The sequence below is a fragment of the Octopus sinensis genome, linkage group LG2, assembly GCF_006345805.1.
Source record: "Octopus sinensis linkage group LG2, ASM634580v1, whole genome shotgun sequence".
NCBI classification, from domain to species: Eukaryota; Metazoa; Mollusca; class Cephalopoda; order Octopoda; family Octopodidae; genus Octopus; species Octopus sinensis.
Window position 1 is genome coordinate 84708516 of NC_042998.1, and position 24770 is coordinate 84733285.

General features: G+C 36.7%; 1 protein-coding gene across 1 annotated transcript in view; it reads left to right on the forward strand.

The window, feature by feature from the left end:
* LOC115232522 (receptor-type tyrosine-protein phosphatase H-like) overlaps positions 1 to 24770 on the forward strand; it is a 135979-nt gene that overhangs the window by 5773 nt on the left and 105436 nt on the right. The window contains exon 2 of the mRNA XM_036514901.1: positions 24603 to 24729. Coding sequence (XP_036370794.1) covers positions 24664 to 24729 — 66 coding nt within the window. The 5' untranslated portion in view covers positions 24603 to 24663. The remainder of the gene's footprint in view (positions 1 to 24602; positions 24730 to 24770) is intronic.

Below are 24770 nucleotides of genomic sequence, written 5' to 3' on the forward strand. Positions count from 1 at the left end.
CAGAAAAACTATTGTTTTACTGTGACAAAAGCACTGTGGAAGTGTTAAGTGAAATTTGGTAATCAAGGATTGAATCCACGCTATGCCTGCATGAAGCCACTATAACTACATTGTGGAATAAAAAATTTTATCTACTGTCATGGAAAAAGTGTAACTGTAAAAATGCAGAATTATAGGAGTAATGGGCATTCAAAAAAGTATGTACATATAGAAATGTATGAACGAAGTCTTTAATGTTTAAGATTAAAATTAAGGAAGTGCAATAATAATTTCGTTTTTGGATTTGGTTTGCAAGATTCTTTATATGAGTTCATGTGTTGAAGCATATTCTGTTGTGTCTGGGGAGAGTCATTTTCTTTTTGTGCCTTATAATGTAACACACTCACCGGTAAAATTTCCACTTTTTTTTGTTGCGTCTTGCAACCTTTCCAATAGTCTTGACTCTGTCTAGACAAAGTCAAGACTATTGAAAAGGTTGCAAGATGCAACGAAAATTTTAGGAAAATAGAAATAAGAAAAAAGTGGAAATTTTACTGGTGTGTGTGTGTTACATTATAAGGCACAAAAGGAAAATGACTATCCCCAGACACAACAGAATATGCAATAATAATGTTTAGCAATTCAAAACTGAGTAGTGAAATGCAGAATTAGATTGGCTGATCGAGAGAATCAAATAATGATTGCTTCACTAAAATCTGCAGGTGGTATGGGTTATTTCCCTTGGGTTGTTTAAATAAGATATTAGTAATATGTAGTAGATAGAAAGATCCCTTGGAAGGTCTCTATTATCAATTTTTTTTCAACAATCTATCATGAGGTTTCCAGACATGAGTTCTACTTTACATGTCAAATAAAGTATAAAAGTGATATTATCTGTAAAAATTAGAAATAGGACACACAAAAAAAATCAATATTCAAAGTAATTGAACATAAACAATGAAATGGGTTATTTCCCTTGGGTGTTTAAAAAAAAATTAGTTATATGAAGTAGATATAAAGGTCACTTTCAGGGGCCATATTATCGATGTTTTTCAACAGTCTAAGTTTATCACAATGTTACCAGACATGAGTTCTACTCATGTGTTAAGTTTCATGACAATCAATAAAATGATGTAGGAGGAGTTAGCAAACAACACTAACAAACATACACCAATGTTCCACATATGTAGTAGATGTATATTTATTCTTTTATTTGTTTTAGTCATTTGACTGTGACCATACTGGAACCTTTAGTCGAACAAATCATCCCCAGGACTTATTCTTTGTAAGCCTAGTATTTATTCTTTCGGTCTCTTTTGCCGAACTGCTAAGTTACGTGGATGTAACCACACCAACATCGGTTTTCAAGCAATGGCAGTGGAGGTAAACACAAACACACAAATATATATATACAACGGGCTTCTTTCAGTTTCCATCTATCAAATCCACTCACAAGCCTTTGGCCAGCCCAGGGCTATAGCAGAATATACTTGCCCAAGGTGCCATGCAGTGGGACTGAACCTTGAACCATGTTGCTGGTAAGCAAGCTACTTACCACACAGCCGCTCATGCGCCTATATAAATGGATGCTAAATTGATGATGGTGATGATTTTCCAACATACTATGCAATAGACAACAAAAGTGATACAAACTAAAGGTGAAAACTCTACATTGCTGTTTGACCTATTAGCAATATCACTCAAATCTTTTTTTGAATCACAACAAAAAAGATAAATGTTTCTGACAAAAACAAAAGCTAGGGATGGTCATGTTAGAAACCCTTTGATCATGAGTAGGATTGATCACCGCAACAACATAATTGATTAATGGAAAACAATATGAATGAAAATGATTCCTTCAGATGGCACAAAGGTTTCAAAGAGAGATGTGATATTATGGATTGAATTGATTCCAGAATATAACTGATACTTATATTTACTTTGGTGAAGGCACATGGCCTAGTATTGAGGGTGTTGCACTTGTGATCTTACAATTGTGGTTTAGGTTCTCAGACTTGGTGGCATGTGTTCTTGAGCAAAACACTTCATTTCACTCTGCTCCAGTTGACTTGACTCTTAATGAGTTATAACGATAGCTGGGAAGTTAACCTGATGGATTGGATTCTTGTTCAGTGGGGAGTATTGTAATCTGAGTCACGTATGTGTCATAGAAACCAAGTTAAGCCTTATGAATCCTAAGCTTCATGATAGATCTAAAAATATTTTTCTTGAGCAGAATAAGAAGTAAAGTTCGATGAAATTTGAACTCAGGACATAAGGGGATGTAATGAAACACCACAAAGTATACTGTTTCTTTATGACTCCAATTAAAAAAATGTTGGAAGAGATTAAAAAGAAACAAACTAAAATGTTTTAAGTAGAGGCAAATGAAAACAACTTCACTTTTGACTACTGCCTGTAGTTATTTATTGTCCAAAACCCTCAATAATAATACCTATCGAGATTTAGTTTGTAAAAGTCAATCACAAACAGGGCAAACATTAGACAGCCACCAATCAATACTTAATTAGTGTCCACATATTATCTATAACTTTCATGCTGGAATCTTTGCAAAGAGTTGTTTTTCTTGTCTTTTGTCAATGTTCAAATGCCATTGTTTATTTTACTTATATATTTTTTATTGTTTATTTTCCTATTGTGATCCTTTTTTACATCTAAAAGTTGTTTCTATCAAAGCCTGAAATTTAAAGGAAAGAGTTAATTCATTAAAGTGACCCTGGTACTCAGTGGTGGTTTGTAAGTAAAATTAGTTGGGGTGCTGCTTCAGAAAATTTTTAGCTGTTGTTTTAATATTGTGTAAAAGGGAAGAAACATATAAAAAGAATATTTATACATAAACTTGATCAGTTTGCGTTTTAGCCACTGCCGGCTAGTGTATTTAATTTGTTCACTGAACACCGCCGCAAATTCCCCTAAATCACAAAATATGGGATGAAAATCTATCCTATTTTTCAAATCCTGGCAGCAACACTGTAGCTGCAAGCAGGATAATAATCTAATTTTATACTTTATCACATTCAAGAATATAAACATGTTTTTAAGCACAACACATGCAGAGTCAAAAAGAAACACTACCTTTCACCAGCACACCAGGGTCAGCACTGTATAAACCACAGTGCTCTCTCTCCCTAGCATACAGCTTCCTGTCTTGGTCATGTGAGCATGCACATAACAACCAAACACCTCGTTGCTAGAACTGTGAAGCGCACAGTGCTATACAAGGATTTTTGTATTTTTTTCATTAACTAGGGGATGGCTACTGACATTAAGCTTAAAGATTATATAATGTACAAATATAAAGAAAGAATTTAAGAAAAAAGGACTCTTTATATTGAATGTTATCGATAATATTGAGTGGAAATAGAGGGTGCTGCAGTTCCGCAGTACTTATACACGGGCCGCCACTGCTGGTACTTGACTTGTACTTTATTTTATAGATGTCAGAAATATTGCTTTCAAATTTTGGTACAAGGCCAGCAATTGTAGGGGAGGTAGTTAGTTGATTACATTGCACTCAAGCATATAACCAGCTAGCATCTACAATTTAGAAATTGAAGACTGAGGAGTCAATCACTGATGAAACTTCAATGTCCCTGTCAACATTAACAACTTTTTTGTTGGTATACATACATACATGTACGTGCTTGTGTGTGTGAGTTTAGAAATGTAATTCTTAGTGTTCATAATAGTTTATTTGTGTATAGTTATGTGGAGTTTTATGCAAGAGAATCATTCAAGCTATATTAAAGTGAATGAAAAGTAACCAGTATGGTTGAAGGAAACATCTCTGATCCATTGTCAGTTGGTACTGGTGTGAGCACCTTTGTTTATATTGTTGACAGTTACTGAGTGTCTGTTGTTTGTGATGGTGCAATACCATTTTCCTGTGGTCAAGAAATCATTCTTGTTGAACCTTAATGAATTTCAATCTATTTATCAGTTTTGGGAATAACTAAAAAAATTGCTGATGTTTGTAATTCTTAAAATTTTATCATGTTTGTTCAATGACCATTGATCTTGGGTTAAGTGTAAAGTTTTTTCCAATAAACATGATGGACATCTTTTAGCTCTGTTGGTGTACTGGTGTGTATTACCTTTTTTACTCCAGGCTAGTATAGTGATGTTTTTAACTCCACTCTCCTTCAGTTTCTAGATATTTTGTAATAGGGATGTGATGTTGAGATCTCTAGATCTAAAGGAGCATGTGTGCTGGTTAAATCTTCTCTTAAAGGTATGCTTTGTGCATCACTTTAAATTTTCTTGATATTGACATATGGTGTTATAATGAGCCTTAAGATTTCTGAGTGAATCTGTTGTTGCAATTTGGTTGTTGAAATAAATGCTGGAAGGGTAGGACTTCAGTGGTTATTTGTTTTGATTGTGTTATTTAACAGTGAGGTAATGTTATCTGAGCAACAATAGCTGGTTTTAGCATTCATATATATAGTTTGTGAAATTTATATTACTAACTGGGAAATTTTATCTAGTAATGTTGGTCTTTACAATCTTATTATATACGGGTTAAAGCATATATTTCTGCATTCTGGACTTGCAATTTTATGAGAATAGCTTCTTATAATCTATTTTTTCATTAAAACCTCAGTTTTGTAATACTGTCTTGTAGGGGGATGGGAAAGACTGTTGAAAAAATACATATACATATGTGTCCATATGTATATGCCATGTGCCTCCACACACACACACACACATCATCATCATCATCATCATCATTTAATGTCCGTTCTCCATGTTGGCATGGGTTCTCTATGCTGGCATGGCATATATACTTTAACCCAGTATATAATAAGAATGTAATGACCAACATTACTAGATAAAATTTCCCAGTTAGTAATATAAATTCCACAAACTATATATATGAATGCCCAAACCAGCTATTGTTGCTCAGATAACATTGTCTCACTGTTAAACAACACAATCAAAACAGGCTTAACAAGAGTTAGCCAGCCGGAAAGTTGCTCAGGTTTCATTTATCTGTTTTCGCATGGTTCCTATGGCTAATGCCCTTCCTAATGCCAACCACTTTACAGAGTGTACTTGGTGCTTTTATGTGGCACTGGCACAGTTGCATTTACATGACAACAGCATAGGCACTTTTATGTACTGCAGTGGCACGTATGCTTTTGTATGACATTGGCATGGGTACTTTTATCTGGCACCAGCACCTATGAGTCCACAAGACTAAGATCCCTTGGCTGAGAGAGGGATGTACAGGACATACCTGTATGCATGGACAGTCATGATTTTACTTAGCTTGGTGTCTTCTCAAGCACAGCAAACTGCCAGAAGTCTTAGTCCCTTACCATCTCCTCTATGAAGCCCAATGTCTGACGATCCTTTCTCACCTCTTCATCCTATGTCTTCTTGGGTCTATCTCTTCCACATGTTCCCATATATATGTGGATATATATATATATATACATACAAAAAACGAAAAGTTCTCTAGATACATCCAGTAATCTACCCTTTTTACAATACACAACTCCCAAAATATAGAGGTTTACAATATTATCCACCTGAACAACCCACTCCCACTACTAAAACAAGACCCAAGAATGAAGCAAGCATACAAAATATACAAAATAATCAAAGTCAATGACAAAGTGTTGCAAAAAATTCCTCACAAGTGTTAAATTACCTTCTGCAACTCCTACACCAACAGTCAAAAAGTGTGGCTTCTCCAATTGTGGGACTTGCATCAATCTTACAACATACAAATTTTTACCATAAAAAATTACTTTACATGTTCTTCAAATGATTTAATGAAGATTACATAGGTCAAACAAACTTTACTCTAAGAAGTAGACTGACCATTCACCAACAACAGATATGAGACCCCAGTACTAGACAGGTTCCACTAAGTGGACATATAGACATGTGCAAAAAATAAGTCCCCCAAATTCCAGGTCTTCCCACTCTACCTATGTTCAGTGAATACTACAGATGAAGCACGGATAAAAAAGAGAATACTTTCATAGAAAATCCAGACATAACAATCTTTAACAAAGTACATACACAAATAACTATTCAAACACAAAACTCATAAGGAACCTACACAGCTAACAACCTAAACTTTAGCCACTGGACTACATAGAAACAATTCCTGTCTACTCTTCCGCCAGACAGATAAAATTTGGAGTGCCTTGATTGTAACTAAATATGTTTACTCAACCATGTCGGCCTTCATTTTAGGCATTAAATATTTTGCCACTTGACACTAATGCACAGACATAGCAGGGAACATACAGAAGGTTCTAAACTTAATCATTTATTCATGCTCTACTGATACTTGACAGAAAATATTCAGAGTATTGATTGTTTAGTACTACCACTCTACTTGTTCAGTCAACTGTGTCAGCCTTATGATGCTGAACATTGTCACTTGATACGAATAATGGACATAGTGGGAAACCTACATACATTTCTAAGACCAGTCATGTGACTATAAAAATAGGGCAAGCTTCAAACACTAGCCAGAAACAAAACAGCTGCAACATAAGCCACGTCTTTCTATTTCAAATTTTTGAAAATCAGTGTAAACTGTGAAACCGGTTAAATCATCATCATCATCAGCGTCCGTTTTCCATGCTAGCATGGGTTGGACTGTATCTTTGGACTAAATCTTTAATAATAATAAAAACTATATCAACTATTTTCAGTGTATTTCCAACTTCTATTTTTCCTATATTTCTACTCATGTGGAATAAAATAACTTTGCTGTATATGTATACATATACATGAGGGACTGTTGAAAAGTCCCCGGTTTTAAGTAAAAGAAAATACAGAACAGTCAGTTAATTATGATTTTATTCAACATATTCCCTTCTCAGATTCACACACTTATTGCAGCAATTCTTCAGTCATTCTAAGCCCTGTAAATGAACCCAGAATGTTGGGCCTCTAACCAGGCCTTTGCAATACCCTTAAAGCCACTTTTCAGCTTTTCAGCACACCCTCGTTTATATGACACTGTATTGTTAGTTATATATATATATATATATATATATATATATGTTAATAAAATAGAATATATGCATATATATAAACATATATGTACGTACCTACCTCTACATGTACATATACACGCATATATGTGTACAGGACACCAAAAAGACGTCGAACACAGAGAGAGACGAAACACATAGACACAAACCAAGGAACAAGACAAGCAAAAAAAAGGGGAGAGATACAGGACAATAAGCACAACGAAAAATCCCCTTCTTCAGTCGCTAAGATTTCATCTACTAAACGTTTCGAAGGATAAAAGCGAGACGTATACTTCGAAGAAAAATTCCTTCCCGCGAAAAGCAAATCAATTAAAATTCTGAGATCTTTTCGCAGAGGGGTAAAAAAAAGCAAGACGGTAACGACAGTACAAACATATAAACAGTAAAAAATATATATATAAACAGTGGAAAAATAAATATATAACAGTGAGAGACAAGACAAGGAGAACAAGATAAGAAGGGCTGTTAACGCCAGACGAAAAAAGTATTGTAAACGCTGGATTATCGTGGAAGACAGAGAGGGAAATTTTGTCAACCAGAAGCCTTGCAAGGCGGGCGAGAAAGGACAGGATAGCAGTTACGACGGAAGTATCGTCGCAGATGGATGACGGGAATGGGGGAGGAGGAGCAAGAGGAAGAGAGAGAAGAAGGGGAATGGTGCGAGGAGACCATGAAGAATGGTGAAAGGGAGAGAGAGAATGAAGAATGAGAGAGAGAGGAAGAGACAAGTTAAGTGAGGGAAAAAAAGACGAAAAAGGGAATGGGAGAGAAAGAAAGAAAGATGCAGAGTCGCGTGAGAGTTAATATCAAGGCTAACTTGATAAACAGAACAATCTTACTTAGTAGGGTGCGTGCGTTTAATCGTATAATATGTTAATAAAATAGAATATATGCATATATATAAACATATATGTACGTACCTACCTCTACATGTACATATACACGCATATATGTGTACAGGACACCAAAAAGACGTCGAACACAGAGAGAGACGAAACACATAGACACAAACCAAGGAACAAGACAAGCAAAAAAAAGGGGAGAGATACAGGACAATAAGCACAACGAAAAATCCATATATATATATATATATAAAATGTATGTTATTATGGTTCTCATTTTGTTAAATAAGTCAACATTCTAATATCCTAAAGCTGATAAACCAACTAAATTGTTTCTCCATTTTCTTATTTGTTTGTGTTTATGGATATATATATATATATATATATATATATATATATATATATATATAAATATATACCCGTCTGCCTTTATTAGACCACACATTGACACTCTTGATGTCATCATGGTAAACTACTGTGGCAAGGCTGATAAGGGAAGCTGAAGAAGCAACAACCAGAAATCCCTCTGTGCCAGTGGTCCCACAAAGGAATGGAGTCCTCACCCCATTGGACAACCAGAGGAATGCAAGTGCTACCACCAGAAAAGGAATGAAAGGACACGAGAATAAACATAAAGAAGGGGAGAAAAAGGAAAACATGAAATAACCAAAACCAAAGCCCCAAACCGCCAAACAAAAAACAAAAATCTCAAATATGGAGGCTCCAATGGAATCCAAAACCCTAGAGGGGAGAAGAAATTTGGAGTGAAGTCAAGGATATGCAATAGTGACATCATGTATGATGTGAAAGTGATGCCGACATTAGTTTCGGTTCACAACATAATAGGGCTAGCTATTTACAGACCAAAAGTAGCCAGAGACATACAGCCTAAAGGAAGCACCCCAAATCTCTCCAATCTGAACTTCCACAAAGCGGACTGGAAATTGATCCAAAAAGAGGTCCTCAGACAGGACTGGCCAAAATGTCTCTCCACACCAGACATTGGCAAGTCTGTTATGCAAACCATATGCCAGAAGTATGTTCCGGAGCACAAGGTCAACACAAAATGGTACAAGATTCCAAGGGAGAGGAAGATCCTAATGAGACTATGGACAAAAGTTGTAAATCGCTTCAACCAACATTCCAAAAGTAGTGAAAGGTCCGCCTAAAAACAACACTGAAGGAGATTGCAAAAAGCCTGCAACAATCCTATGTGAAGAAGAGAGCCGACAAAGAAACCTGGGTTCTAAAAAAAACATTAAGTCAAACCCAAAGGTCATCTTTCATTATGCCAAAGAAACAGTCTCACTATGCTGCAAAATAGGACCGCTCTTCCTAAAGGATGGCTCCCTCACAGATAGTCCTACCAGGATCAGTGAGGAACTGACTGACCAGTCCAAAAGTGTCTTTACCACCCTGTTGGAACACACAAATGAATGAACCAGTGGATTTCTTTGCTGCCTCACCTATAACCAGTGAGGCAGTTATGATGGATTACATCGACATTAGCAAAGAAGATATACTACTAGCCATAGATGAGGAGGATGCAAACTCAACTGCTGGTCCTCAAATTGTGCAAGCATGCCCTGGTGAAACCTCTACAGATTCTCTTCCAGAGCTTTCTTGCAAATGGCAGGCTGCCAAGCAAACTGAAGGAGGGAATAATATGCCCAATCCATAAAAGAGGAAGCAGAGCAGATGCCAAAATCTATGGGCCTATCTCTCTGACTTCACACATCAGCAAAGTCATGGAATGCATTGTCAGAGGGAAACTAATCGCATTCCTTGAAGAAAACGACTTGCTGAGTGATACCCAGCATGCCCTTTGAGCAGCTCTTACAGCACTATGAATGGATGTTGAGGCAGTTACTCAACAATTCAAGTGTGGGCATAATATATCTCAAATTTGCAAAAGCTTTTGATAAAGTGGATCATGGTATGATATGCCACAAACTGTGTGATCTCAGCATAGCTGGAAAACTTGGAGAATGGTTACATGACTTTCTGAAAGATAGAAGTCAGGCAGTAGTGGCCAATGGAGCCATCTCAAAGAAAACACAAATAATGAGCAGTGTTCCACAGAGCACTGTCTTGGGAGCACTGCTTTTCATAGTGGCCCTCTCAGATATGCCCTGAGCTGCCCGGATAGCCACCCTTGTTAGCTACGCAGATGATACAAAAGTCTCGCAGAAAATACAGAACCCCAGTGATGTTGCACACCTGCAGCAGTAGTTGGACTCAGTTTACAGATGGGATGAGGATAATAATAAGCAGTTTAATGTTGAAAAATTCCAAGCACTGTGCCACCAGCATCCAAAACTGAATATAAAACTTACAGGGTATTACAATTCCAGAGCCTAAATCAGTGAGGGACCTGGGTATCGATATGAGTGATGACACCTCTTTCCAAGTGTACATTACCAGGATGGCGACAAAGTACAGATGACTGGCTGGCTGGCTGGATCCTGAGGACTTTCAGAACCAGAGAGCAGGAAACTATGATGGTCCTATGGAGGACATTTGTCCTCAGCTGTTTGGACTACTGCTCCCAGCTATGGTCACCCAACAGTGTAAAATTAACCGCAGACCTTGAAGCAATTCAGAGAAGCTTCACAAAGAAGATAGTCTCCCTGCAACTGCTCAGCTACTGGGAAAGGCTAAAACAGCTAAGACCCTACTCCCTGGTGTTGATTCTTCTATCATAGGGAATTGCAAAACCTATGATCCTGCACTGTTTGTTTCTTTTGTCATCTATAATCATGCCTAGTCTCCTTGCTTCAGTACTATGGTCAGTCTTTATGGGAAACTCACACAAGATCTTGTTGTTCTCATCTTGTAGTTCCTCTGGTTCATGTTCATACCACTTTTCCATTGTTTTGAAGTATCACACTCAGCTAACATCCCAATATGCTCTTTTGTCTACACAATTATGTCTGCATTCACTCAAAAGGAAATTGGCACTTTCATCTCCTTTCCTGTAGATTCTATCTTTGCTGTCTGACTGAGTTTTGTCAATCAAGCCTTTATCAGATTTGTTCTAAGGGCTTGTTCCTGAGAAACTATTACTAGTGTCTCTCATTTCAAGTTCCTGTTTGTCAACCAGAGGCAGTAATCTTTACTTCCAATATTCTTGGATTGTTACCTGAATTGGCCATGTTATTTCATTTCTTTCTATTTGTTTGTTCTATTGTTCTTCTTTTTCTCTTTGAAATCTCCTACACTTTCAGTCACTTTTTGGGTATCTCAAGCTGCCAATAGTATTCTTTCTCTGCTCTGCACAACATAATTTTTCAGACCCAGTATCACAGAAATAGCAGTCTTCTACATTTAGTAATCCTCTATCACCCCCCTTTCTTGGTAGGTAAAGTTGGTCGGTATTGTTTTTTGAATGGAATGCAATTGTGAGCAGCTTTCTAGTTCTATCCAAATTCTGTAGCTTTGCTTTATCCTTTTGGGATCAATAAAATAAGTACCTGTTGAGCCCTGAGGTCAGTGTAATCAACTAAGCCTCCTCTCTCAAAATTTCAGGCCTTGTGCCTATAGGAGAAAGGATTATTATTATTTTCATTATTTCACAAATCTTTTAAACAATAAAGGAATTTGGGGTTGTTGATTTTAAAACTAGAAGAATTTTGAAAGATTAAGAAATTGTTTACAGAGTTCATAGAAAAATTACGATAAGGGTCAAGACAGGAATAGTTGCATTAATACACTGTGTTTCTGTGCATCTATACCTGTGTCAGATAGAAACATTATCACCTCACCAGGATCAAGATTGTTGTACAGTAATTCTATCTTATGACCTGTTTGTTTATTGATAGCCACTGATAACTAGGAAAAGCATATAATTTACAGGAATTTCTATTTTACCTCACTGATCACTGGAATGTTCCTAATAATCTTTGTTTTATCATTTTCATTTACATTTTATATATATTCTTTGTTACTTGTTTCAGTCATTTGACTGTGGCCATGCTGGAGCACCACCTTTAGTTGAGCAAATTGACCCCAGGACTTATACTTTGTAAGCTTAGTACTTATTCTACCGGTCTCTTTTGCCGAATTGTTAAGTTACGGGGATGTAAGCACACCAGCATCGGTTGTCAAGCGATGTTGGGGGTACAAACACACACGCACAAACATATACACACTCGTACATATATATGCATATATACAACAGGCTTCTTTCAGTTTCCGTCTACCAAATCCACTGACAAGGCTTTGGTCAGCCCCAGGCTATAGTAGAAGACACTTGCCCAAGGTGCCATGCAGTGGAACTGAACCTGGAACCATGTGATTTGTAAGCAAGCTACTTACCACACAGCAACTCCTATATCTGTATGTCATATTTTTTTTTTCTAGCTGATTTTATTTCTGAAGAAACTTTAGTTTTAATTTTAATATAATTTTTGTTTCCGTTTACTATTTATGAGGTAGCCAATTTTAATTCACTACTTTGAAGAAAGGCATGAATTCATGCAATTTCATTTCCTCTTTCCTATAAATCTTAAGCCTTGAGCCTGAGTATGAAACTTGTTTGTCTTTTAGCCTTCTGGGTTGATATAAACAGGACCAGTAACATACTGAAAAGAACTAATGATGCCACTGCCCTTATCAGTGCAAAGCCAACAAAAGCACCTTTAAATGGCACTTTACATGATAGAAATAGTGACTAAATCTGCCTTAAATCACAATCTCAGTCTTAAAAATGAAAAGTAGTATAGGTTGGTATATTTGTGATTGGATAAAAAGATGATTTGGTCATTGCTGAAATACCTTTCCTCATAGCTCTGCTTCATAGGGTTGCTGTGATCTATTGGATCAGGGTTGTGGAAAATTTTTTGTGAGTACTGGGAACCAAGGGGGCTAAGGGGTTAGTGATCAATGCCTGTGTTATATTATTAAAGTTATTGTCTTTTATTCAAATAAAATGAAAAAAAATTAACTTATGGCCATAGCTCTTGGGCTAAAACTAGATAAAATAAATAAATGATATTACAATAGACGACTAGTTAGCTACAACAACAATAAACTGGAATATAAAGAGAAATTTCAATTGTTATCTTTAGGTTAAATATGAAGCACTTAGATTACATGCCTGAGTTTAGCCAAAACTACACACACTAAGGATTGGGTCAATAAGTTAGGTCAGGTGATGATGCATCAGATATTCACTTATAGTAGGTAGTCACCTGCATAAAACTAGTACAGGGAACCAAATTACTCTGGCTTGATATTATGTGTATCATCATCATCATTATTGTCATCATAATTTAATGTCCACCTTCCATACTGGCATGGGCTGGACGATTTGTCAGGAGCTTGTACCTGACTTCTGTGTCTGATTGGCAGGGTTTTTACAGCTGGATGCCTTTCCTAACACCAACAACCCAGCAGAGTGTAGTGAGTGCTTTTTATGTGGCACAAGCACAGGTGAAGTCAGTTTTGGCATGATTTTTACAGCTGGATGCACTTCTAAATGCCAACCACTTTATAGTGTGCACTGAATGCTTTTTATGTGGCATCAGTACAGGCAGGGTCACCAAGTAACTGGCAAGACAAAGATCCTTTGAAAGTGGGGGGCATTGGAGGAGGGTATCTCTTGACAGATGATGAAAAGTTATAGTGAGACAGAAACAGGTGTCTTGCTGTAGTGGAGGCACAAGTTTACCTGGCCAGCAAGAGAGAGAGAGAGAGAGAGAGAGAGAGAAATCAAGAATGAGGTCAGAAACAGGTGTACTGCTGTAAAGGAGATACATAGTTACCCAGCCAGAGGGAAGAGCAGGAGAAAGAGAGTGGGAGACAGCAAGAGTGCAAGAGAGATATGATGGCAGAGTGCCAGGCATACTCACAAGGGATGGGGATCAGAATATAAATGGGATGGTTGAGAAAAGAAGAGAGAGATAGGTGGTAGCAAGTGCTAGGGCATACCCTTGAAGTATGGAGTTATGTAAGAATAAATGCGTTACTTAGATACACAATAGTAACCACTGAAGATTTAAACTCTCCTGTGATCTGACAATACACCAGCTGACCAGCCTATTTCCATGCTCTCAGTCAGTGAGGGATATTAAATACCAATAACTATACATTGGATACCACTGACTAATCACATAAAGTGTTTCCCAAGCAGGGGGCAGCAAGTCCATAGTAAGTAGGTTTGGCATAGTGATAAAATAATAATAATGATGATGATAATAATAATAATAATATTTTTAAAGTTCTGAAAGTAAATTAGTTAAGATATTAAGATATATAACTTTGGGGTACTAACATAAAAAAAAACTAGAAAATGTGAAAGTGAATAAATAAATAAAAATAACATCAAAATACTGCCTTAAACTAATACTATGTGAGAAAATAAAATGTAATCAATAGAATATTGAAGTAAAAATTAATTAGTTGTTGTTGATAAAACATATCTAAAGTCTGGGAGGTGTGAAATGTAGCAAGGTGGCATTTAAAAGGTGTTAGTAAAAGCAAAAGGCAGTAGCTGAAAATGTTTGAGAAACACTAGTAAACAGTAGGATCCAAAGAAACCAGTGGTAGTCTGCATTAGCAATTTCTGAATGTATACCTACTGTTTAAAAGTAATAATTTGGTTTGTAAAATAGTCTGTGTAAATTGATTTCATTTGTTTCTTCTTTTTTTACATCCCCTGATGTATATGTATATATGTATATGTATATATGTATATGTATATATATATATGTATATGTATATATATATATATATGTATATATGTATATGTATATATGATACAGTTGTGTATATGTATATGTATATATATACATATATATGTATATATATATATGTATACAGTTGTGTATATGTACATATATTGTAATCTTCCAATAGTGAAACACGTGTAGTTCCTTCATATTTAATAAATTTAAGTATTAACTAAAGTAAGAGATAATTAATGAAGTATATTATATACTCTGCTGGTAATTTTGGTTATATTCTTTAAGTATTATTTCATGATGTGCAAACTGATACCACGCGTTTACTTTCTGATATACTCAATAGGTTTTTTTTTTGTATTATCTGAAATAGAATACCTGCATATTGATTAATCCCCCAAAATTGAATTAATATTGACTTTTATCAAATACTTCGTATATTTATATATTTATCTATAAATATACGATAAATAAGACCCCAGGGTACGATATGTAGATCCATATGATGCTGAAGGGTTGTACCTGATTGATTTGGAAATTTGTTTTCCCAAATTATTTATATATATATATATATATATATATACACACATATATATATTTATATACATATATATTTGTGTGTGGGATGATATATATATATATATATATATATACACACATATATATATATTTATATGCATATATATTTGTGTGTGGGATGATATATATATATATATATATACACACATATATATATTTATATACATATATATTTGTGTGTGGGATGATATATATATATAAGGCGAGCTGGCAGAAACGTTAGCACGCCGGGCGAAATGCTTAGCGGTATTTCGTCTGCCGCTATGTTCTGAGTTCAAATTCCGCTGAGGTCGACTTTGCCTTTCATCCTTTCGGGGTCGATAAATTAAGTACCAGTTATGCACTGGGGTCGGTATAATCGACTTAATCCGTTTGTCTGTCCTTGTTTGTCCCCTCTATGTTTAGCCCCTTGTGGGCAATAAAGAAATAATATATATATATATATATATATATATATATATATTGGGCTATCCGGAAAGTTCATGCCGATTTTTAAGGGAAACAAAATTATGCCATTAAATATTTATTCAACTAAATATGAACCATTTTGTTGTACAACCTTTCTCCACCTTTTCTTCAACTTAAAGGTTCTGTCTTCCTAGGATTTTGGTGGTTTCTTGGCAAAGAACTCATTAAGGTGGAGTTTCTCCAAAGAATTAAAATTCTTACCATTAAGGTTATTTTGCAAGGACCTGAATAAATGAAAATCCAAAGGAGCAATGTTCGGTGAATATGGTGGGTTTAAGTAACACATTCCAGCCAAGCTGCAACAATTTTTGATGGGTCACCAAAGAAACGTGAGATCTGGCATTATCCTGATGGAAAACAACACCTTTCCTGGGTGTTTTTCTTGAATTGTTGAATTTTCTTGAATCTCAATCAATGCCCTGACTTGGTCATCATCTGAAGGGTGTGGGGGTCTGCCTGAGTGTTCTTCATCAATAAAGCTACAATTACCAACTCTAAACTTAGCAAACCATTTCTGTACAGTTCTGTCAGCCAAATCATCCAATTGCAAGCAGTACTTCTCAGAATTAATTGACTGGTTACTTGGCAAAAGTACAGGATTCGTTTCCAGTCACATCAGATGCAGAGCATGGCTTTCTTAGGATGAAGACCTGCTTTTAAAGTGGCTAAAGGTGGCTCATGTCACTTACCCCAGGTTTTTTTTCACTGAACATTGTTGTAAACGATCCATTTCTCATCACTCATCACTATTTGCTTCAAAAAAGGATGCATTTTCATTGTGTTTATGCAGCAAATCACAGATAAAAATGTGATACAAAAGATTCTTTTCACTCAAATCATGTGGTACCTACACATTGTAGTGATTTGAGTCCCCAAGCTTCACTAAGTGCCCATGAAGGTGGATTTTAATAAATTCAGTGTTTCTGCCAATTCCTGCATTGTGTAATGCGAGTTATGCTCAATCAGTGCCCTGATTTGGTCATCTGAGGCGGGGGCGGGGGGTGTCTGCCTGAGTGTTCTTCATCAGTAAAGCTACAATTACCAACTCTAAACTTAGCAAGCCATTTCTGTACAGTTCTGTCAGCCAAAGTACCTTCACCGTACATAGCACATATCTTTTTTGTTGCTAGCAAAGTAGTTTTGCCTTTATGGTAATAAAAAAGCATCAAGTGTTTAAAATGCACCTTATAAACTTCTATTTTCATAGAGATGCAGAATTGACACGAATTAAGTAATTTTAAACCTTCTTTCTCAAGAGATAGTTTGAAGTGTGCACTAACTGGAAATGTAAGCATATCGTATGTATTGATAAATTTGACATATTCTAATGTGTTGGAATCTGAGTGAATAAAAATTGGCATGAACTTTCCGGACAACCCAGTATATATATTTGTGTGTGTGTGTGTATGTGTATGAGGTGGTATCAAAAAGTTCCTGGACTACTTCTGTAGTGCATCAACAGCTGGTAGCACATGGTTGCATGTGTTGAGAGCTGGCAGTGATCTTCATGAGGCAGTGTGTCAAGTGACATCAAAATGTTTACTTTGCAAGTTGTGAAATTTGTGTTTTTGTGATCATGTGTATGCTGTTGTCTGTGATTTTATCATGAACAGGAACAAAGAGCCAACATGGAATTTTGCTACAGAGATATTGAGCATGCTTCAGCAAGCTTATGGTGACGATGCAATGGGTTGTATACAATATTTCAAGTAGCACAGGTGCTTCAAAAACAGATTGGCCCATGTGCCAGTGACATGTAAAAAAAACACCCACTACATTCTTGGAGTGGTTGGTGTCAGGAAGGGCATCCAGCTGTAGAAACCTTGTCAGAACAGATTGGAGCCTGGTGCAGCCTCCTGGCTTGCTAGACATCAGTGAAACCGTTCAACCCATGACCGCATGGAAAGTAGACATTCAACAATGATGATGATAATAACGATAGTCTTCTGTTTCTACTTTTCAAGTGTTACAAAACCACTTTTGGCTTTACTTGCAGGATTTATCAGGCTGGTACTGTTTTGGAAATAGTTTGTTGTTAATGTTGTCTATCACAGCCTCATCTGGCCTTCGCAATTTGGATTTATCCTTAACTCCAACTGCTGTGATCAACTTATCAAGTTTCCTGAATACATCACCCAGGTCACTGATGGTGGTTCATGAATGTTGTTTACCTTGACTTTGCTAAAGCTTTTAGTTCTGTGTCACACAAAAGACTTATGGTAAAACTTTCTGCAATAGGTGAGAAAGATGATCTTTTTAACTGTTTGGAGTCCTTTATTTTTACTCAAAAAGAGGTAGTCATGGTTCTAGGACAGTATTCTTCACCCGCTGAAATGTACTACAGGGATCTGTTCTTGGTTCCCTTTTGATTGTTGCATACATTAATGACATAGATGATAACTTAAAGAATGCCACAATGCTGAAATATGCAGATGACATCAAGTTGAACCTTGAGATGAAAAAGGCAGATCCTGAACACTATAGATCTTTCTTCCAATCAGACCTGGACACAATGCAACAATGGATCACAGACTGGCAATTCAAGCTGGCTGTGGACAAGTGTACCATCATGCATTTTGGAAGGAAAAACCCAGTGTCTGCATACTCTCTCCACAACACTAATATCAAGAAGTCGTCTTGTGAACCTGACCTGGGCATTACTGTCAGCAGCGATTTGTGCTGGACAAAGCACATCTCTAAAATTGTCAAGAAGGCCAAGGGTGTCTTAGTGTCATTCAGCAAGACCTTTGGCAGCTGCTCTCCAGCTATCTATTTAAGGCTGCGTATGGCTATGGTGTGACCACACTTTGAATTTGCATCACCAGTCTGGAACCCCTATCTTGCTCAGGACATTGACTTCCTGGAAACTATTCAGAGACATGCAACCAAGCAAATACCCTCCATCAGGTATCTACCACACTTTGAATGCCTTGCCTCCTTGGGCATAGTGACATTGAAGCTCTGACATCTGGCAACTGACTTGGTAAACACCCACAAAATTATTAACCATTGTGCCAACAACCACCTTGAGCACCTTTTTGAGCTCCATGTGTTTAACACATGTGTGCATGCCTACAAAGCCAGAAAACAGCACAGCTCCCATGGCTTTCGGAAACATTTTTTCACACTCAGAGTTGCTGAAGCATGGAATGAACTACCTGCATCAGTTGTTAGTTGCTGAGACATTGCATCCTTTAAAACCTCCATGCTTCCTGAAGTTTTCTAACTCTACACCTGATATTTCCCCTTCCATATGCATGCACACATGTATATCATGACTCATACACTGTTCACTTTACTGACTTTTGTACATAATTCTATGTACTGTACATGCACCTTTGATGAGTTGTAGTGCACCTGAGCACAATACACAATAATTTCATTATTATAATTATTATTATAAGTCAAATGCATTCCATATTATCAACAACAATTTTGTACTGATTTTAAATCCCATTCTAATATTCGTTGTTTTATTTTTGGTGTCCTTTTGTTCTTTTAATTTGAAATTTATTACAGTGAATGTCTTTAATTAACCACAAATAATGTTTATATACATCATTTTATTAGATTAAGCTTGGCAACAAATCCAAATTTGATTCTTACCTATACATATGTTTGTTAATACATTGAGTAAAGCCATCAACATTGGAACTTAGTATCATACCAATTTTAATACTATAAGTCTTGTCACTGACATACTTGTTAGTGCATCAGACAAGATGCTTTGTGGCATTTCTTCCAGCTTTACATTGTGAGTTCAAATTGTGCCAAAATTGACTTTACCTTTCATTCTTTTGAGGTCATATATATTCAACTAACTCCAGCCCAATGCAGAATGGCCGTGTGCCTATCGTAGAAAGAATTATTGTTTAGTAGTCTACAATATGATAGCAAATGCCAGGCTAAGAATAGTCTGACAGTCCTTTAGAATTGGAAATTTCAGTCTGTTTGTACAATTTGATATAGTACTTTTTACATCTCTGATCACTGTTACACCTGTCTTATGCACATACTATCTGAATGTTTATTTTTCCCTGCAACAATTTTACTTACTTGTTTTTCAACTTTATTCATTTTTCTGCATACACAGCCAATTTCCCAAAGCACAACTTTTGTTTAGTCTTTGTTTTTTACATTTCACAAACTATTAGTATCAGACTGCTATATTTATTTAATTGTACAAATTAAACACAATTTATTAAAAGTAGCAGATTTGTTAGAATGCCCATATTGAAAATTTACCTAGTAAATGTGTGTGTCTAAGTGTGTGTATATTATTATGATGATCATCATCATTTAACATCTGTTGTTCATGCTGGTACAGGTTGAGCAGTTTGACCTGTGCTGCACTAGGCGCTAGTCTGATTTGGCATGGTTTCTATGACTGGATACTCTTCCTAATGTCAACCACTTTACAGAATGTTGTAATCCTCTGTTGGACTGTTATAACGCCCACTCCAGTATAGCAGTATAGTTAGACAAGTAAGATGCGACTATCTCTCTGACTGGCTACCTCTGTACTCTCTACCTCTCTACTGTGTTGGCTTCCTATGTTACACTATTTGTAACAACTAGCACATACCACACATCATGTGTGTATGTGGTGGGGTGCTCCATTATTACTACCATCCCTATAACAATGTGCTGGGTGCTCTTACGTGGCACTGCATGAACACTTTTGATCATTGCTTTTAGGTCAGTTTTGATTCACTAGGATTCTTTGAAACATTGTAATTTTAAACACTGGTTATTTTAGCAAATAGCCCACATTGATAAAAAAATACTGTGTAATCCTGAAAAGTAGCATAATCTACTCCTTATCCAATTTATAAATCCAAGGTGTTTTTTTTTTTTAGTTTTTCATGGTGTATTTTAAAAAAAATATTTTATTACTAGGGTTCCCTGTATCATTTATATTTGTTTAAATGAGCAATTTTATTTTAAAAAGTTAAATCTGGTGTCCTAGATCTTGTGGTCTTACAAGTATAGGTTCACATTCCTAATACAGATATTTTTCTTTATTCTTCAGTACAGTATCCCTACCACATCTGGTTTTTAGATCACACTTAATTTTTTTTCTCTGGTCATGGGTGCAAGTATGACTATGTAATTAAAATGTCTGTTTTTGCAGCCATATATATGGTTTTGGGTTCAGCCCTAGGCCAACCATTGCTTTGTGAGTGTATTTAGTTGATAGAAACTGTGCAGAAGCATGTGATTTTTATGTGTCTGCTTGTCTGTCTGTCTTACTTTGTCTCCCTCCCCCTCTCTTTCTCACCATTTGTTTCTCACCCGTTAGCAATTGGTGTCAAAATGTTTGTCTCTGAAACTAATAGTATAAACTTCAGACTTAAAATAAGTACTGGGGTGTCCTAGCATGGATGCAGTCCAATAACTGAAACCATTAAAAGAATAAAAGAACCTTTTGTTTTGTCAGAGCTGTACAAGAATAATCAATGCATTTTCAACCTGTAAGTTGGAATCTATAACAAGGCCAATTTAATGCTTAGGCCTTAACTTTTGGGTTATGCTCCTGCACAGTATAGAAGGACTTTATCCTTCTATCCTGAGAAAAGAAATCTCCTTAATTCACATAATCTACTCACTTAACTATAATCTTTCACACTTTATTCAAAATGACCCGGATGTTGTCAAAAGAAATTTGCTTTATCATTTATTAAAACAATTTATGCATACCTAGTGATAAGCTATTCATTACACCAGTCTCTCAAACTAGTTTAAAACTATTTTATGTCATTTATAGTGTTAATTGAATTTGTATTGTATCTGCCCCAAATATCGTACATTTCACTCTTATGTAAGAAAAATGATTGGGATGGGGAATTTAGTGCAGATGTCTTATAATTTTTCAGTTGCCTTTACTGCATTGTATACAGATTCTTTTAAGTTTTAAATTTGTGTTTTATGTTACCATAAATGAAACAATTAATTTTGTAACTACCTGAAGAGCAGGTAAGTTAGTTGACTCAGCAGGGCACAAAACTAAGTGCTTTATTCTGTATAATGTGGCACCTCACTCTATTGAATTGTGATCTAAATAAACATCAGTTTTCATCAATCTGAGGCTGACAGTATGAATAACAGAGTTCAGTGCTTCAAACACACTTGCTAAACAAATTCTTCAGCACAACAATATTTTTCACCTACTTGCTCATGTTTTACTTACATGCAACTTCTTAAAAAGAGAGAAAAAAGTAAACAGTTTTTTTCTTTGAAGTCTGTTATGAGTATCTAATTGTTCAACCAACAGAACCACCTGCTCATTGCATTCACTTATAAGTAGTGGAATATTCCACAGACATGTGTACTCTCAATGTAATTCTCAGGCAAAATCAGTTTGATACAAGGTGTAACACGGTTAAGCCTTTAACCCTTTTGTTACTGTATTTATTATGAGATGCTTTGTGTTTCTTTCAATTACGTTAAATATAACAAAAGAATTTAGTAAAATAACTTAATTATCATTCAGCAAGTGTTAGGAATATAAATTGTGACTAAGGTTTGGTGGAAGATTTTAATTCAAAACTTATAAAAACAAGACATTTGTACTCAGAGCCAGAGCTGGTTTCAGCCAGGTTGGTAACGAAAGGGTTAAATAACTAGTAGTTCATCTGATGGGCTTCCATACAGTTTCTGTCTATTCACTTTCACTTACAAGGCTTGAATCAAACTGAGGTTGTGGGAAAATATGCCTTCCCTGTATACTATGCAGTAGATCAACTCCAGGACCTCTTGATTGTAAAGTGAACTTCTTAACTGCTAACCCAAGCCCCTTTCACCCATAAGTACAATGCATCAAACTGAAAATTATATTGTGTGTAATGACCCTTAACTAAGTTAATAACCACTTTAAGACAACTTGAGTCATTTATCACTTTATTTGACCAACTGATTAAAAAAAAAATAGATATTAAATCGGAATATGCAGAGAAAAAGCAATGTAATCATCATCATCGTTTTACATCCATTTTCCCTGCTGGCATGAGTTGGACAGTTTGACTGGGGACTGGCAAGCCAGTTGGCTGCACCAGGCTCCAATCTGATCTGGCAAGCCAGTTGGCCGCACCAGGCTCCAATCTGATCTGGCAATGTTTCTTCAGCTGGATGCCATTCCTAATGCCAACCACTCTGAGAGTGTAGTGGGTGTTTTTTATGTACCACTGGCATGGGAGCCTGTCAGGCATCGGCAACATTCTGATGGGGCTGTTTACATGCCGCTGACACAGGAGCCAGTTGAGGTGGAGGGGGACGGCTTCAACCACATTCGGATAGTGCTTTTTATGTGCCACCAGCATGGGGAGCCAGTCAAGCAGCTCTGGCAGTGACCCACATATGAATGGTGCTGATTGCATGCCACCAGCGCTGGTATCGGCCACAAGTATAATTTCCATTTGATTTACTTGACTAAATAGGTCTCCTGAAGCACGGCATGTTGCCTGACGATTCAAAGGTACTTTCTAAATGGGCTGGTTATGTGACACTGGTGTAGGCTACAGCTGTGATCTCACTTTTCTTGCCAGACCTTCTCAGTCATAGCACATTTCCAGAGGTCTCGGTCTTTCATCATTGCTTCTGTGAGGCCCAACATTTGAAAGTCATGCTTCACCACCTCATCCCATGTTTTCCTGAGTCTCCCTCTTCCACAGGTTCCTTCCACTGTTAGCTCTCCTCATCCATACGTAGCACATCACCATAGCTGTGCAGTCATCTCTCTTGCACACCACATCTGATTTCTCTCAGGTTGCTTACACTCTGTTGTGTGTGCACATTGACATTACACATCCAGCATATCATACTAGCTTCATTTCTTTCGAGTTTACACATGTTTTCAGCAGTCACGGCTCATGTTTCACTGCCGTGTAGCATGGCAGTTTGCACACATGCATCGTACAATCTATCTTTCACTCTGAGTGAGAGGCCCTTTGTCACCAGTAGAGGTAGGACCTTTCTGAACTTTACTCAGGCTATTCTTATTCTAGTGGCAACACTCTCTGAACATTCACCTCACTGCAGACTTGGTCACCTAGGTAGTGGAGACTATCAACTACTTCTAGTTTCTTCCCCTGGCATGTGATGGAATCTGTTTTCTGAGCATCTGTGGCGTTTATTGCCCCTGTGCAGTTTCCCAGTTAACCTTCCTTTGATGTTGCTGCACCTCTTGTGTGTCCATAGCTTACACTGGGTACATCTTATGGAGTTTCTGCCTACATCTTTTCTACAGATCGAGCAGGGCCATCTACCTGAAGGGGTTTGTGATGTGTTCGCCTTCCTACTTATTAGGACTTTGGTTTTTGCAACATCGACTCTTCAATGTTTAGGCTCTTTGATTCTAAACCTTGCTTCCACACCTGAAATTTCTTCTCTAGTTTTGGTAGTGATTCTGCTATGAGAGCAAAGTCAGCATAGAGGAGCTCCCAGGGGCAGCCTGTCTTGAATTCCTCTGTTATTGCCTGGAGGACTATGATGAATAAGAATTGGCTGATGGCTGATCCTTGATGAACCCCTACTTCTACCCAGAATTCTTTGCTATATTCATTGCCGACCCTTACATTACTAACGGTATCCCTGTACAAGGCCTGTACAGCTCTTATTAACCAATCAGAAATCCCCAGTTTCCACATCACCCACCAGATAAGGGATTAGTGGGGACCCTGTCAAAGGCTTTCTCCAGGTCAACAAAAGCCAAGTATAAAGGTTTATCTTTGGCTAGGTATTTCTTCTGCAGTTGCTGTACCAGGAATATAGCATCAGTGGTGCTTCTACCTGGCACAAAACCAAACTGCATCTCATCTAAGCAGACTCTCTCCCTAATTTGTTGGGTTTTGTGTAAGCAAAATTCAGTTAATTTAAAAAAAGAAATGTTAATTTTAATGTTAATATAAATTTTGTTTTAAAATTTACTGTTCTCTTATCAGTATTTAATTTATGCTTTGATATGTTCTTTAAGGCTTATATGTACATGTTTCTTGCATTGAATATTTCAGGGTTTTCAGCATCACTGAGGTAGTTCCATTGTCCAAGTGACAATCTAAGAATAAGAGTATGGCTGATAGGCAACCAAAGCTGTTTGTGCTGAGAGTTGCATTTTTTGCTGCCTTCTTTGTTCAGGTAAGTGCTTTGTGTTTCCTTTCTCTTTCCAGATTGATTTA